This window comes from Ursus maritimus, unplaced genomic scaffold (assembly GCF_017311325.1).
Source record: "Ursus maritimus isolate PB19 unplaced genomic scaffold, ASM1731132v1 scaffold_2, whole genome shotgun sequence".
In the NCBI taxonomy this organism is placed as follows: domain Eukaryota; kingdom Metazoa; phylum Chordata; class Mammalia; order Carnivora; family Ursidae; genus Ursus; species Ursus maritimus.
This window is the reverse complement of record NW_024424452.1, coordinates 102970281-102986663: the sequence shown is the minus strand read 5'-3', so window position 1 is coordinate 102986663 and position 16383 is coordinate 102970281. Positions and strand designations below refer to the sequence as shown.

Here is a 16383-nt window from a genome sequence, read left to right as displayed (position 1 = left end):
TGAGAGCAGAGGCGGAGGCTTCTGGCTCGGAGTGTGAAGGCTCCGGCTACTCAGAGGGTTCAGGTCACTCCCCTTGCTCAGACTTCACGAGCAAAAGCCAAGATTCGGATTGTCATTTGGCTTTTCTAATCTCATTGTCGGGGTGAAATGGCATTTTTGTTTTGACACTAGCCTCTGAGGAGATGGCAGAGGGAGGCCACTCCAAAGAGACTGCTCCCTTCTGTGTGTGTGTCTTCTGAGGACAGGGAAGTAGTCTTTGACCCGAGTCTCGGAGAAGGGAAGACGTGTTTGATTAGTTCGGCGTCGGGATACGGCCAAGCCCGGAACCTGGCAGGCGCTCCCTTTCAAGGCCGGGGGTAGGACGCCCCATGGAGCCAGCGACTTGTTGCCTCTCATGGCCTAGGTCCATGTTGGGGACAACCGAATGTCCGTGACAGCACCAACACGGCAACACGCTTACAGGTTTTATTTACAACAGGGTTTCCAAAGTATTTGCTGGTAAAGGACATGCCCTACCTACCTTCGTGCTTGCAGGGACACGAAGGCTATGCCCTAGGAGACCTAGGTCAGGGGCTGGGAACCAGTTCATGGGTACCCAGTGACTCATCTTTGCATGTGGCACAGAGTAAGTCAGCAGGAGTCGCCTGGTTTGTGTGTGTACTTGGGAGGGAACCAGCGAGCCTCGCTGGAGAGCTTCGAACAAAGCCCGTGACCACAGGGAGAGGATATGGTGGCTGAGGAAGGCTTGCAAACCATTATTAAAGATGGGGGGCAGAGCAGTTATGCTTTTCTAGAAGCAGGGGCAGGGAAAAAGGTGGAAGAAGAGAGCACGTGCTTTTCTGTATCGTCCCTCAGGCCAAGGAGCTGAGCTGGTTTTAGACATTAAAACAACACCTGAGGAGCCACTGGTCCTGGCCGGAGAGCTGCTTCGAAGCTCATGCTTCTCCGCTCCTCACCGCACGCCGGGGTTAGGAGGTGTAGAGGCTTAAGATCTGCTTTGGCCTCGCAGAGAGGCACGGATCGTAGGTCCAACCAAGACAAGGTGGGAGTAGGGGGCAACCCAGGGCCAAGCTTTAGAAAGGACTCGAGGGGAGTGTGTGTGCCCGCGTGCTTTGCACCTTTTTGCAGGGGTAATTGGGAGGGAGCCCGTAACGGGAAAAAGAGAGACTAGTTCTGTTTTGCGAATGACTTCTGTTATCAAACTAGATCTAGCCCCCTGTTAGGTATTATTCACTTTTTCTCTCGAGCCTGTTTTGAAGAAAGAAGTAGGCGGTGTGCCTGAGCCCGTGGAGCGCAAGCTGGGGCAGGCAGGAGCCGTGGGGACAAGACTTCGTACTACAGAAGCTCTTTCCTCCAGGGTTGCTCCGCCTTCAGAAGCAGCCTGTTCAAACAGCCAGAGAGTTTGGCTGTCCTTCCCCATCATCCGTTTCCTAACAAACCATGGGGAGCCCACAAAGCCCTTTCCTGACCCTTTGATGTGTTCAGAGAGAGCAGGGAACTTGACTGAGCTCCGGGATGAAAGGGGCAGGGAGTTCTGAGTTCCTCCCAAAGCGAGCTGAGCAAAGCTTGTCCCGCCAGCGCGTGGACCTGGCAAGCGGGGCCGAGAGTGGCCAGAGGGCCGTGTTGGCGGAGAAGCGTGGCAGGGGCCAGTGACAAGCGGGGTTCTGGGCTTGCACGGATGGGGGTCTCGATGCGGCTGCGGCGGGTCCCTTCTGAAACTCCGACAGACCCGCAGGGACATTACCCGCAAGCGGAGACACAGTGAGGACAGCACAGGTTCTAGTGGGCATGGGTTTTTATTCTCAGTGCACGGCAGTACTGTTTCTGCTCGTCAGCAACAAGCTTTACTGGTTCCAAAAAAAAAATTTATCCCTTTTTTTCCCCATCTTTTCAAACTCCTCTTCATTCTGTCTCTGTGGACAACATATTTGCATTTCAGATTTGCCAGTTTACAGCATTTTTTTCCCTAAGAACCATATAAATACATGCAAAACATTGTACAGAGCTTAAATAATATCAGAATGCAAATACAGATTGGGCGCACCGTTAAGCCGAACTGCAAATGATGGCAACACACACTGGGGGACGCAATGCTTGGAGATCACCATGTTTGTTTATGTCATGCAGACCACAATAGTCAATCTTTTTGTTTTGTTTTTCTTTTTAATATAAAAATACCAGTGCTTGTTATACTAGTTACTGAAAAAAAAAAAAAAAGAAGAAGAAACTCAAAATTCCTATCTGCGTGCGGATTTGAAAAGAACAACGTAGATGGATTTGTTGGCACATACATATGGCAATTCACATACGGCATATATACAGATGGCGAGCAAACGCGAACCAAAGGCCAATTCGGTCATGGGGAGCTCACTTCCCTCCGTCTCTCCTCATTAAGAGGAAAGGGGACAGCAGGCCTGACAGCAGGGCTGGGAAGGCAAAGCAGTGGCTCTGAGCGACATGGAAGGGCGTCTGGTCTATTCTGAGGAAAAGGCTGGAATGGCTTCAGAAGAGCAGGCATTTACAAGTGCTCGTCCCCACCATGGCCGTGGGTGGTCCCTAGATACGGGAAGTGAGGAAGTGTGCACTTTGTGATGGTATCAGGGGCTGCTTCAATCGATCGGGAGGCAAAGGAAGCAGGAGAGAAAGGAGGCGAGGCATGTCGAGGTTGCATGCGGACCTGCCACACCCCCTCCCCAGCCCCGGGTTTTGGGCAGTGATGTAATCGCTCAGATAGAACTTGCAAACTCTCTCCTCTGAAGCTCAAGTCGAAGAAGAAACCCAGACCCTACAGAACCCACAAGTGTCAGAAGGACCGCGAGGTGGTCTCTCTGACCTTTAGGGACGGGGGAGCCATCATGTCAGAGGGCGGAGGGCACCTCTGGGAAGGACCTAGCTCCAAGACGGTCACCCCGGCTTAGAACCGGCCCGTGTGACTTCCACTTAGAACTCTCTCCCCCATCTCACAGATTGCACACGACCTCTAGGGGAGGGAAAGTCCCAAATCAGGGCCTTGCACAAAAACTCACTAACGGAAAACTCCCGGGGCAAAGAACCCATAAAACACGGGTGAAAGAACCATGAAGAATGCAAACCCCCAGTCAGAGCATCCTTGCAGCCCGAGAGATAGTCACGCCTTGGGTACCACTCTGCCAGCTACTCATCAAGAAACAACATCCAGCCAAGGCCCCTGACCCTGATCACTAGTCACGGAAAAGCCCGGCACCCATCTCCATGGGGGACACACACTCGTCTCTCGCTGGCTGCTTTCCTTCCCGTCCACAGTCCACTGCCTGCTTTCCTAGGTTTGTCTAGGAGAATCATTTCCCCTTCTCCCCATCAGACCCTTTTCAGATCTAAAGCACCATATGGGGGGAGAGCTTTATTAACTTACGCCATATTTACTCACTGCCAGCTGGATCACTACAACTGAATAGAAAAAACTTATATAAAAAACATATGCACATAAACACTAAACTTACTCAATTCCATATCAACAAAATTTATATTAAAAAAGTCTAGAACCCAACACATTTTTTCCCCTAAGTATAAAGATGGCTGTTTGGAGAAAGGAAGTACGGTGCATTGGTTTTAAAACCAGTCACAAATATACTAAGTCGCCTGTCATGTCGAATAGCTGGTTATGCGCTCCTTCCACAGGGTAACACGACAGCACTTTATTTCAAATCCTTTAAACAAAATACATATGGCTGACTCAAAAATATCCGTTTCTGAGCTAAAGAAAACTATATATTTTTGCATAATATTCTCTATTTTCTCTCCTACCATGGAAACTAGAAGACACACAAAAGCCATTGACTTGAAACAAGTAGACACAAGCCCTCAAGAGAAACCTGTCAGGCACCATGAGAGTCTTCTGGGAGCAGGAATGGCGCAGCAGCCTCCGAAGTTTGTTATTGGCTTGTTTTTCAAACTGATCTGAGGTAATAAAAGACTTGACAGAACGAAATCTTCCAATGTACTTAATAAATATATATGTGCACACCTAACCCCTCGGGTGAGCTGTTTTATTCCCACATGAGGATTGAAGACAGAGAAAAGATTGCCGAAGCGTGTGAGCTTTACAAAACCCAAGTCAAATATGGCGGGTTGCGTGGTAATGGGGATGGGGAGGGGGTGTTTCTTCGCTCCTCCTCCCTCAGACAGCTCAGGTGGAAGGGGTGAGGGAGGAGGGAGCCCGAAGAGAAGGCTGGAGAGCATAGGTTCAGGCCACCTTACTCTCACGAGTGGAAATTTGGCCTCACCCTCCACTCCCATCACTCTTGAAAGAGGGGGACGGGCTTCATTTCTTTCATGGGAATTGGTAGACGCGAGTTAACAAACCCCTGCACAGAAGAGCTTACGTCAGCATCAGCGGGGATAAACATGGAGCTCCTGCAAACGTGGCTCCACCTTGTCCCATTAAGGAACACTTAAAAAAATCTCTTAGTGAAGTCCCCAACTCCGGAGAGGCAGGTGGGGAGAGGGTGCTTTGGGCAGTGTTCAGGGAAAGAAGGTGCAGGGCTCTACTGTGCAGAGTCGAGCACATTTCTGGAGAGGGCCTGGAGTGGGGCATGTGGGAAAGAGGAAGAGTGGAAGGAGAACTTTCCAGGGTGGGTCTTTTGCTCCTTTAAGTCAGCAAAATGTCACTAGAGCCCACTTGGGATGCGTATTTTCAAAAAGCAGAATATGTGAGAAATGTTGGGGCCTGTTGAGAGACCGGACGAGTTAGGGGCCACGACAGAGCAGAATGAGAAAGCTGAGGGGTAGGTCAAAGCTGGTACGTGGGCACCTAAGCTCAAGGTGTCTGGTTTCCCAGAGGAAGGTTTCTCCGAACCTGCTAGTATGGCCCTTTGGCCTCTCCCAAGCCTTCTCAGTACTCACTCCCCCAACAAGCAGGTCCTGTCCTAGAAGAGCCTTGGCGGAAGGCTTTGAAAACAATAGTGGTCAACCGAGGGAGGGGGCACAAGAGTCGGCTCTGATGGTCTGTTTTGTCCTGGACCCGCCAGCTGCTGGTCCCCAATATCCCAGTCCAGTTAGAAGGCAGGGTCATTCTCAATCCATTCTTTTGCCGCCACTTTAGGAACAGGAGAAAGCTCAGGCTTATGGTAAAAACTATGTAACGAACATATGCAAGCTTCACGGTCAAGGCTGATCTCCCTGGCACTTAGAAAGGACACACACCTGACAAGATGGCAGTTCAGAAGTGGGAGGTAACCTGGCAACAACAGAAACACATTCTTGCCAGCTCTCAACTGCTTCAAGAGGATCCCATTAGCAAAGCAACCTGTCTGCCTCTAGGACTAAACCAAGGATTCCAGTGGGGCCAGAAGGGTGACTGGCCAAAGTTGATTCACTCAGCCATGGCCATCCCACTTTCTTAATCATCACAACTTAAAAAACAAAAAACAAAAACAAAAACAAAAAAACAACTAAGTAAAAAGAACAAGAAAGAGTGGCAATAAGGGAGACAGTGGCCACGAAAGACCGAAAGAAACCTAGGGAGGTTTGACTAGAAGGGCAGAAAAAACTAGAGGGTTTTAGGTGTAAGTTTTGAAAATGGGAAAATCATTTTAAAAACAATGACTCTATAGGGTGATTCTAAACATTCCATTCCTACCTCAACACATTTCATTTTGGGGACATTTGTCCCTTGGAACCCTCGACTTAGCTTATAAATGGCACAGACTCATAGGGTAAAGTCCAGAAGTCAGGAGATGGTGACATACGTATGTATACTGGGGAGAGTCTGGGTGGGGGCAGATGCCAAGAGGATTGTCGTCATTTCTTTCAAAATGACAACTGATACACCCAAGGAGTAGATCCTCCCATTCATTACCTGCCTGGGGTTTGACCGGGTCCTGCTACAAACCCCAACTCAAGGTTAAGTCGGAATCCTCGTAGGTCTGTGCTCTTGCCTCTTCATGGTCAGGTGGGGGTTCACACATACTTGGGAGCAGCTGACATGACAGTGAAAAGTCCCATCGTCACCTTACAGATGGGACAGATGAAAAAGGACATGGGGAAAGTGGGGATGGGAGTCAGAGAACGAAGTTCAAACGGATGTCTCCAGGCTGTGTAGAGGGCTGTCTGAGTGGGAGGCCACAATCTGCACTTGGCTGCAGTCCACCGCATTGTTGTTTTTGTTGGCGTATGGAGGGACCTCACCATCCAACAGGAGCACCCTAGTCCCGGCCTTAGGACTGTCCAGATTTTCCTCATGCTCATCCAGGAGTGGCGTCCGTGGCACCTCCTCGTCTATGGCGAATTCAGGGTGGGTCATGAAGTTGTGGATGGAGTTTGGGTTCTTGGGTTTCTGAATGCTCTCGTGGAGGGAGCTATGGAACGCCTTGACCACTTTGATCTGTACCAGGGTGAGGGGGGGAGAAAACACGAAGGTGAGGATTGGCCAGTAGAACAAAGAACTGGCGGTTGGAGGAGAAAAACAAAACCCAAGTACAAAACGCTACCGCTTAACAACCAAAACCAAACACATAAGAGGGTAATGATTATGGAACACTAGAAACGGCAAATTTCAAGCATGGGGGGTGGGGTGGGGTGAGTAATGGCAAACAACTGAATATTTCAAAGCTGCATTAAAAAAAAAAAGGTAGAAAACCCAAAGCAAGCTTGGCATTCCCAAACACTCCATTCTTAAAATGAAAACAGAAAACAAGGATCCATTAGTTCTTTTGGACGAGGGCAGGGACATCGGAACCGGGTGCAAATTAATAGCCGAACTTTAGCTGAACTTAAAAGATGATTCAGACAATGTGGCTTTCTGTGTCGAGGCCAAACATTTCGTGAACGTGGAATGGAAACATTACACACTGAAGTTTGGTTATCTGTTTAAAACCCTTCAAGAGTGAAACGCATACCAATCCGGACATAATACACTTTGGGTGATAGGTGGCCACGGGTACCGTGCAGCAAGGCAGACAAAACACTCATTTGTGTCAGCAGCATGCAAGCAATTAAAACTCTTATACTCTCCAGTTTAATAATTGCTCTTTCAGTCAGGAAACATGCATCTGTGTCTATCCCCCCACGTCCGCGTGGCCCCTTCCCCCCCGGCAAGCAGTACTCCGCTCCTTCCGTCCCTCCCCTGGCAGATGCGGCTGAAACACGGGTATGAGAGGATGCCTTCCTCCTGACTACGGAGAGACGAGCTGGCTCTCACAGTTCAAGTGCATGTCCCTGCCTCTGGTCATAGCACGTGTGCCCCAGCTTGCGGCTTTCTCCAGCTGTTTCTACACTGGGAAGGGGAACGTGACCTTACGTGGAGAAGGGAAGGGATGGGGCCGGGAGAGAAACCATCCAGTTGGAGGCCGTGCTACAGACAAGTGGCTTTTCTGATGAGGCAGATGAAGAGGATAGAGAAATGGAAACACCATGTGGCTTTAGCGGGCCGAGGGAAACGCATTGCCCTATAAGATCAAAGTCTCTTTCTACCGCACAAAAAAGGCAGGGATTCAGTCAATTGGAAAAAAATAAACCACAGTTGATTTCTGTGGCCAGCCTTTGCCTTATCCACGGGCACCAGCTCTTTTGGGAGCCTGCTTTTCTGAATGGTAGGGCCTCTCTGAAGTAGGATTTATGAACCTGGGTTGGCAGAACTGGGGTCGGGGCAGTAGGTTGCATCCCGAGAGATTGGAGACAGAGGCCAGGGGAAAAGAAAGTGGCTGGAGGACAGCTGTAGTTGTGGGGAAGTGGCTGATCCTAGTCTTGTCCAGAAATTCTTCCCTCAGGAAAGAAATGAGGCTCATGCAGGAGAGACTGCTGTGGTAGGAGGGGCAGAGGGAGGAATGCAGCATGTTGGCCTAGGGCCCCGCTCCCATGCCTCTGCTGTTTCAGCAAAGAATACGTCCCTGGAGAAGAGGCAAGAATGTGCAGACAGCAGAGACACAAAGAGTCAGGCAATGCTTTCTATCACTGTGTAGACCCTTCAAGACTAATACACGAAGAGAATTCACAGAAGTTGTGTCTTTGCTGGCTAAGGCTTTCCTTGTCTTGCCTCACTCCACAACAGCCTGGTACACCCACCCAGGACTGAGGGTGCCCAGGGCTTCGAAGGCAAAGGGCTCTCTGCCTCTCGGTAGAACTGGCTCCACACTTCAGCCAAGAAGAAGCAAGGAACCTGGGCACACGTTCGCCATGCTAACCAGAAAGTAAGGACCTACGTATCCATCCTTCTATGATTGCCGTTGACCATCTGATGGGTGAATTTTACCTGTCGTGTTTTCTTTGCTCCAGACCTAGGTGAGATCAGATGGAACAGAGGCTCCATTTGGTCTTCCGGAGGCCCCAAGCTTTAACTGATTTCCGTCAAATCTTAGAGCAAGGCACCTTGGATGAAGTGAGCCCAAACCCAGTGCCTTCTCCCTGGTCAAGAGATGGGTTCAAAGCCATACCACCCCCTGTAGGAGGGATGACATAGCCCACACTTTTCACCTGCTCTTGAGATTTCCAAGTTTTTTTTAACAAGGGCCGCAGAAGACAGGAACCTCTATACCACCAGCTGGTCATCCTCAAGGTCAGTGAGTGTCACACTTCTTGCTTCTATTGTCTTTTGAAGCCAACGAATACTTAATGAAAATAATTATATGTGAAGTCCATTAGAGAAAACAGATTTTTTAAAAATTGGGGTTAGAGTCAGGCTCTGGAGCCCTGTTTTCTGGCTTTTCCTCTCACCTGTTGGGGTGACCAATTACACTGTTACGGGTAAACGATAAGGGAGATAAAAGTGAATTGGAATGGGTAGATGGAAAAAATAGGGAAAAGGTCTTCTTTGGGGGAGCAAGGAACAGTCATCCGGCTAGACTGCAGAGCTTCTAGAATCTAAAGGGAAACCAGCATCCTGCAAGGGAAGCTCGAAGGAAGAGGACTCAGGGAACGAGGCGGCACCTCTCATGGCCTGGTGGCGGAGAGAAGGGTGGGGGTGGAGGGCTCGGGCTGTGCCAGAACGGTCCTCAGCTCCAACACTGGCCTCAGAGCATATGTAACACATGCTGATAAACAGTCACACAGATACATTACCACCGATCGACCCAAGCAAAGGTGGCATCCTCCTTCCCTGACGGCTGGTGTGTGAGCAGAGTACGGGGAGCAAGACGCAGCTAGTGACGTGGCAGCTGTGAAAGCTGCAGGCACTCTCCACTCAGCCCGTCAGCCCTTGCTTCCCCACTTATCATCCCCCAAAGCCTCCGAGAAATGGCTCTTCTGTAGCCCCTGTCCTACAGGTAGAAGTGGTTGATTGACGGGCAACTCTTTCTCATGTCTCAGGAGTCCCAACCAGGCTGGACCTTTCGATTAGGTACGAGGGCTAAGAACCACTCTCTGGAGCTCAGGGAGTGGCAGATGAAGACTCCATTTCTTCAGCTAGATTCTACAGTCTTCTGTTCTCTCTTCAGAAACCAGGGGAAGAGAAGGGATCAGGGTTTTCCTATAGAGGGAAATCTTCAAGATTTATCTCCTGAAGGTTAGATAAATAACTGAATTCACTTGGAGATCTGAAATGGGATAGCGGTCCTGAAATGCATGACTATTTCTTCTACAATGTCCAGGTAAGAAGGAGGGCTGGAGAGAGAGCAGGTGTGGCTGTGTCTCCTGACTGAATTTCTGCTTTGAGGGTCTGCAGCTTACCCTCTATAGGCAATTCCACAGAGCCCGATGGGCTCTGTCTTCTGCTTAGTGTCTTTCCACTTTCAAATCATTGGGCCAGCTGACACTAACCCTTCCTCACAGAAAGGCATGATTAAAAAAGAACAGACACTAGTTAGAAGCACAGTGAAAAGCTAGAAGAAAAAAGGAAATAAGAGAGGAATATGGAAGGACTGGAGGGAGCCGCTCTTAGATATTTGCAGGGTAAGACTTACTTAGTTCTTTGACTGCCTTTGGGCCTGAAGAAATATGTATCTCGAAAACCCCATTCCTCATATCTCACACCAGAACACTTACATTTGGCTACAAAGACAACAAATAATCTAAGTCTGGTCAACGGGCACAGCTCACAACCATGTGAACCACAGATAAACCAACCGTTCTTTCTTTACTTCCCCCACCTTCTGGGGCTTGGGGGGGGTAGTTTGGAAGTGGGGGAAGAAGAGATAAGTAAAATAGTCAAATATCTGAAGCTCACAATAGACTTAACACACAGAGACTTCTTCCCCACCAAATACCTTAATAGCACTAACAGCAAAGAGCCTTCTCTCTTCTCTGTACTCCATCTGGGGAAGGTAAAATGACCCGGAAGAGGAAGGCATGAGCATTAGCAAGAATCCAACCATCTCCCGACGGCAACACCAGATCTTAGGTTAAACACTGACAGCATTCCAGCTGACGGGCTGGCTGAGAAAGGGGCTCCTAAAACTTTATGAGCAAAGTAAGGCATGAAGGGCGGGCTACGGGTGAGACAAACTACAGAAAAGGGGAAGCAGAAAACCAAACCAAACCAAAAGTTGCTCTTCAGAAATTCCTAAAAAAAAAAGCTTGAGTGAAGAAAAAGAAGTTATTTGGACCTTTGCATATACATTTCTCCTGCCTAGATGTGAACACATTGATTCTTAAACCAGACCTTGGTTTGACATCCCTGCAAAGTGGAACCTGGGGACACTCCGCCCTGTGTATGTGAACTGAACACCTTTTCTTCACGCTCAGCTATAGCTTCTGTGCCAACACTGCCAGCTCACAACAGAGCGGTAGCCCAGAAGGACCGTTATTATCGGCCAAGTTCAACGCTGGCTCAATGATGAGGGATCTCCTGGTAGAAAAATCCATGGGAAGGGTAGCTCTCTTCATACTCTCTTCCAGGAGACCTGCTCCCCTTGCCCCCCATGAAGAGAGTGCTGGGTTTTCATTGGCCTGACATCACCTCTAACCTCAGGAGATCAAGTTTAGACTCAAAGGAGCAGGAGGAGAGGAGAGGAACAACAACATATCCAAACAAAGCAAAACAAACAGACAAACAAATAAAAAACTCAAAGTAAAGCCAAACAAACAACTCAAGGAAGAAACAAGCAATGCAGAGGAACGATCAGAAAACAGGATTATTGCCTTTAAAATGGTTATGGTTTAATAGTTTTTCAACATTAAAAAATAAAATAAAAGGGCACACAGCCTGGTTTGGGAGTGGGATTTCTGTCCCATTTTTCTTCCCTGGAGTCAGAGATCAAAGGGAAAAACCAAAAGGAAAAGATAACCACGGTTCGTTGAAGTGGATGCCACGGTTGGTTAAAGTGGATGCCACGTGCTCTCTTGTGGTCATTTTAGCAAATCATGCATCATAATAGACTCTCACTCACTGCCCAGAGTAGGAGATGAGACAGCAGCAGGAACAGAAGTGGTGGGGGGAGATGTGACTGGCGCAACTGTTACATAGGATGAACTAGGAACATGTTTAACATCAAGGTGCTGCCCCATGGTCTGTCGCTTTAGGACTCCCTTAAAAGAGGCTCCCGTCTGGAATGTGTTAATTACGTCGATCTGCAAAGAATCAGACAGTGAGACAGCTTTGCTCCACAGGAGGTCCTGGAGGGTTACGGAAGGGGGGTGGAAAGTGCTGGGAAAAGGGGACAGGAGCAGGAGCAAGAGAGACGTTTCCCTCATACACAAAGCAATGGTGAGGAGAAGGGGGGGAAACCATTAATTGCACAGCACACTTCATTTAAAGAACAATTTGCCATGGAGTCCAAATAGCCAGACAGAATCCGGTCTTCTCTTCCCTTGCAGCCTATGAAGGACATTTTAGGTGTGCGGGTGTCCAAAAGTATCTACAATTTAAAGGGACTTCTCCACCCTGGGAGCTTATTCATTGTGTTGACCTGTACTCAAAAAATAAGGCACGCGGGGCGCCTGGGTGGCACAGTGGTTAGGCGTCTGCCTTCGGCTCAGGGCGTGATCCCGGCATTATGGGATCGAGCCCCACATCAGGCTCCTCCGCTATGAGCCTGCTTCTTCCTCTCCCACTCCCCCCGCTTGTGTTCCCTCTCTCGCTGGCTGTCTCTATCTCTGTCGAATAAATAAATAAAATCTTTAAAAAAAAAAAAAATAAGGCACGCCATTTAAGACAGAAGGCAAAGCGTATAGATTAACTGAATTTTGAGCCTCAGGAACCCCTGAACCAATTAAGTTGACCACTGATTTTTGCAAATTTTGCAGGAAAATAATTCCTGCATTTAAAGAAAAAAAGCAAGGCGGGTAGTAGGCCACACACAGGTGGCTGGGGTGGAAAGTCTCCTAGACCACGACTGCTGGGCTCACCTGCTTCTGGGTCTGCTCTGAGACCCTCTCTTCTGGGCCTGAAAGGGACAGGGCCCCTGAGCAGGGAGCTCAGGAACCCAGCAGCCAGGCTCTTTAGCGAGCACACCACCAGGACTGGGGGTCCTGAAATGTCCGACAACGTCCGACAATAACTCGGTAGCTAGACCGAGGGCGGGGAGGAAGACGTGCCGGTCGGCGGTGGTGGTCAGTGGCCACCAGCGAGTGGTCTCTGGTTTTCTGCGTCCTACTTCTCAGAGACACATGATTCATGCCGTTTGGTTACCAATGACGGTCTGGGTCTGGGGCCTGGGATCAACTTACTGTCCTTATCCCCGACCCCTAAGTGACAAGGAACAAATCAAAAGGAATTCCTTTATCCTTCAGGATCTGGTGGAATCATCTTGAGAAGGCCCCCAGGCTTAATACCAAGGGCTGACTCCATTCATCTGACTTCATTTCCCCAGGTGAGAAGGTGGCAAAGTGGGCGCTTTAGAAGGCACACAACTGTTCTTACTTATCAAGCTTCCTGAGAAGCCATGGGATGTTCAGGGCTCGTTTCTGGATTCAGACCAAAGTCAGAGCTAAACTACCATTCCCCTTCATCACGTTATATAGTTTTTAGTTCCGGGGGACGGAGGAGCCTGATGCCATGGGAGGGAAGGGGCTGCACGTGAGAAGGGGGCCGCTACGGGGAAGAGACTTTCCCGAGTGCTCATGCGTGTCACAAGGTCCCCACCTCCACAGTGAAAACGGATCCCAGGGTTACCTTCCCAAAGCTTCTGCTCCCCAGTGCTTTCGGGTCTTCCTAAACTAAGGGGCCCAGGATGGGACCATTGCTGCCCCCCCTGCCTTCCCCCCTTCCGGTGTTTCAACGAGAATGACAGCAAGGATCAACAACCCGGACAGAGGGGGTTTCGTTCGAACCCTGCGAGGGTGACAAGCTGCTGCCAGGAGACAGCTCCAGGAGTCCGGGCTCGTCTGCTTACAGGGCCGGGGGTGCGCCGCAAAGGCAGGACTTGGGTGACCGTGGCATCCTCGAGGGTTCCGTTTGCCGTCTAGGTTTAGGCTTGAATGCCACTCTGGCCTAGCCGCCTCAGGCCCCCACAGGGAAAGGCAGTTTACCTAAAGCTATGCAGGCCATGCATCTGAACCCCGGGGTATAGCATCAAGGGAGGGGGAATTGGTAGCAGAGGGGAAGGAAGATCCGTGAATCTCAGCCCCCCCAGGACAGAAGACTGGCGAGGGGCCAGGAGATGCCGGAACGAAGGAATCCTGGCTAGGAAAAAAACCAATCACTTAGGAGAAGAGGAGGCAGTGACCCTGAAGGGAGAAAAGGAGACAGGTTATTTTGAAAGGAGCAGACCTGAAGGAAAGCACCGGGGCTTTCGAGACAGGAGCCGGTGGCCTGGAGGGCGGGGCGGTGTTTGCAGGTCCCGGGGAGTTTCCCTCTCTGGGGGGAGGAACTCGAGAGAGGGGAAAGGAGCCCCCATGCTTTCCTAACTAGCTCTGCCTTCCCACCTCCATCACGGTTTGCCTATGGGAGACAAGTCCCCAGCGGGTATGCAGTTGTGAGGATTCCTCTGATCTCTCTTCCCTATGCCCGAAGGAGGTGGGCTTGACCAGGGAGCTTTCTAAGCCATTGGCAAGGCTAATTTTAGAGAGTGGAATTTGTTTCTGGGATCTCCAGCCAACCAGCAGAGAGGAATAGGCCTGTTCTCTGGAGACGGGAAATCTCAGGACTAATAAAATGGAGGCATATAGCTAGGCAAGAACAGGGAACGTGATAGAATGACCAGGGCCTAGACCAGCCCGCCCACCCAGAAGCAGGTGGTTACCGTTGCTGCATGGAAAGTGGGAGGAAAAACGTTACTGTGGGGCTCCCTGGGCAGGGGGCTTAAGAGCACCAGCTATGCCATTTCAGAAATTGCGAGAAGGGAAAAGTTGGAGGAAATTATAGCTTCTTCCTTTTGGGGTAGCAAATCTGAATCCTGCAAAAGATACTCAGGCATTGAGAGACTTTTGTCATTGATACACACTGAGCCATCAGCGTCCCCACCATGGCCTTAGAGTGTGAGTGGGGAAGATATGAGAGGGTGCGTTTCTTTTACAAAGATCCCTCCAGATGACAGCTATGTTACCCTCTCAGCAGCTTGAGGCTGTACACGTGTATGCTGGCGATGCTGGCTTCGAGATGTTGGTTAACTCCTTCCTTCTGAAGGGTAGGGAAGGACTGAACATCTCCCACCCTGAGGTCAGGTCTGGTGCTTGCAAGAGACCTTACGCAGGAAGCTTGCTGGCCCCGTGGAGGGGGGCGAAGTGGGCTTTAGAGCCAACTGTAAACTAAAGGATGAGGCTACCGGTTTGTGTCCGGTGCTCTGGGCCCCAGGACTACTCTCCTCACAGAAGAGCCCAGAGAGCGGCTGCTGCCGGTCTGTCCTGAAGCTGGGGAGCTCGGGCTGCCTTAGGGCAGCCAGTGAGCCTTAGGGAGGGAAGAGATGTGGGCCGTCCAGAACCGCTGCCCTCCCCACACCTCCCAATGGGGAGACAGCTTCTCCCGGGGGAGGACAGGCCACCATCCGAGTACCTGGGTCTGGATACGGTTCAGGCCCCGGAACCAGAGGATCTGGCCGCGGCGCAGCTCCATCTCCGCGTGGTCGATTTCGTCCAGCCCCTCCGCGTCCTTGGTGATCTCCTCTTTGGCGGTGCCGTGCCCGGCCTCCTTCAGGAACTTCAGGGATTGGGTAGGTATCGTGGAGATCACCTGAGAACAGGTGCAGCAAAAGGAAAGACACCAAAATCAGGGTGAGAGGGCGGCCACTCAGCTCACTTGGTCAGGCCCTCGTGTAGTCACTCGTTGCCCCCTCATCCATTGGGGGGGGCGGGCAGAGTGGGAGAAGTGTCAACCCAGCCGGGCAAGCACCCCTCAGGGCCTACCAAATGGCAGGCCCTCAGGAAGGTTTTCTGTATTTGTGGACACACGAAGGAGAACTGCCATTCACGTGTTGGGCCAGCCATCTGCCTGGTTAGTTACATACTTGGTTCTCCTTCTGTCTCAGTTCCTCCTTTCCATTTTGCCACGTGTCTTTTAGGGGAAGTAGAATTATAATGCATGGCACATGGTAGGAAGGGCCAGAGACCAGGGCCTGGGGGAAAACAAGTCTGGGGATAGGAGAGGACGGTCACATTGCATGTGTATGGGCAAAGGCAAGAGAAGCTTTGGAAGGGAAAGACCCTCTTCTAGTTAGCACGTGCAAAGTAATTCCTGTGTTATAAAACGAGGGTGAAAGGATACTAGAGGTTTTCTTGGGTTTGGGGTGAGGAAGTGGGTGGGACAGGCCAGGGAAGAAGGGATGTACGAGTATTTTCAGACATGGGGCAGGAGATTGGACTCAGGAACCTCAGTCTATCAGTTCTCAACACACGGACGAGGAGTAGACAGGGCTAGGATAGAGAGGGACTGCATGAGCAGTCCAACACGGAGTCAAGGATTTTGAAATGGGAAGAATGTCTGCTTTTGGATGACTGGAAGGAGCTGCTATGATACGAAAGGAAGGCTGTTATCCAGTATCCAGGCTGCGTGGCCACATGTGAGACTAGACCCAGATGGGAGTTTCAGACAGATGGTGAAACAATCAAGCTTCATCCAGGTGTAAAAGGGCCCCTCTGGTAAAGAAACGCCACTAAACAGAACAGGGTGGAGAGACTCATGGTAGGAACTGGGACAGCAATTAACCAGAGAAGCACCTGGGACGTAGGAAAGAAACAACTAGCAGGTCTACGGGAGAAGCTCTGCAGTCCCAGGGAAGGATCTGTGGGGCCACTTAGAGCAAAGCCATCACCCAGGTGGCCAGGTGCCCATCGGTAGAGACTGGAGGTCTGCAAAGCAGAGCTTAGCCGTGCTCAGAGTTGAGGATGAGGGGGACGCACAAAGTGGTATCTGGGAAGGAACAAAACTTACCAGACCTGATCCTATTATCATGATATTAATAGCTAACTTTTATTGTGTTCTTAGAGGTACTAGACATCGTTCTAAGTCATTTCTGTGTTGTAACAGATTGGCTGATTAACAACGATGAACAATGATCCTGTTCTCCTAACTTGAGGAAACTCAGGCACGGAGTGGTTAAG

General features: G+C 50.2%; 1 protein-coding gene across 4 annotated transcripts in view; it reads right to left on the bottom strand.

Moving 5' to 3' along the window:
• The window catches only part of ATP2B4 (ATPase plasma membrane Ca2+ transporting 4), a 98174-nt gene that overhangs the window by 1358 nt on the left and 80433 nt on the right, over positions 1-16383 (bottom strand). For 2 of the 4 annotated variants that reach the window (XM_040636486.1, XM_008685146.2), the window contains 2 exons: positions 14840-15016; positions 1781-6361 (listed from right to left, as the gene is read on the bottom strand). In XM_040636486.1, the coding sequence (XP_040492420.1) occupies positions 6053-6361; positions 14840-15016 (486 nt within the window). In that variant the 3' untranslated portion in view covers positions 1781-6052. Of the gene's footprint in view, positions 1-451; positions 6362-11370; positions 11479-14839; positions 15017-16383 lie in introns of those variants that run through there. The other 2 variants (XM_040636487.1, XR_566951.2) reach the window with 2 other exon arrangements.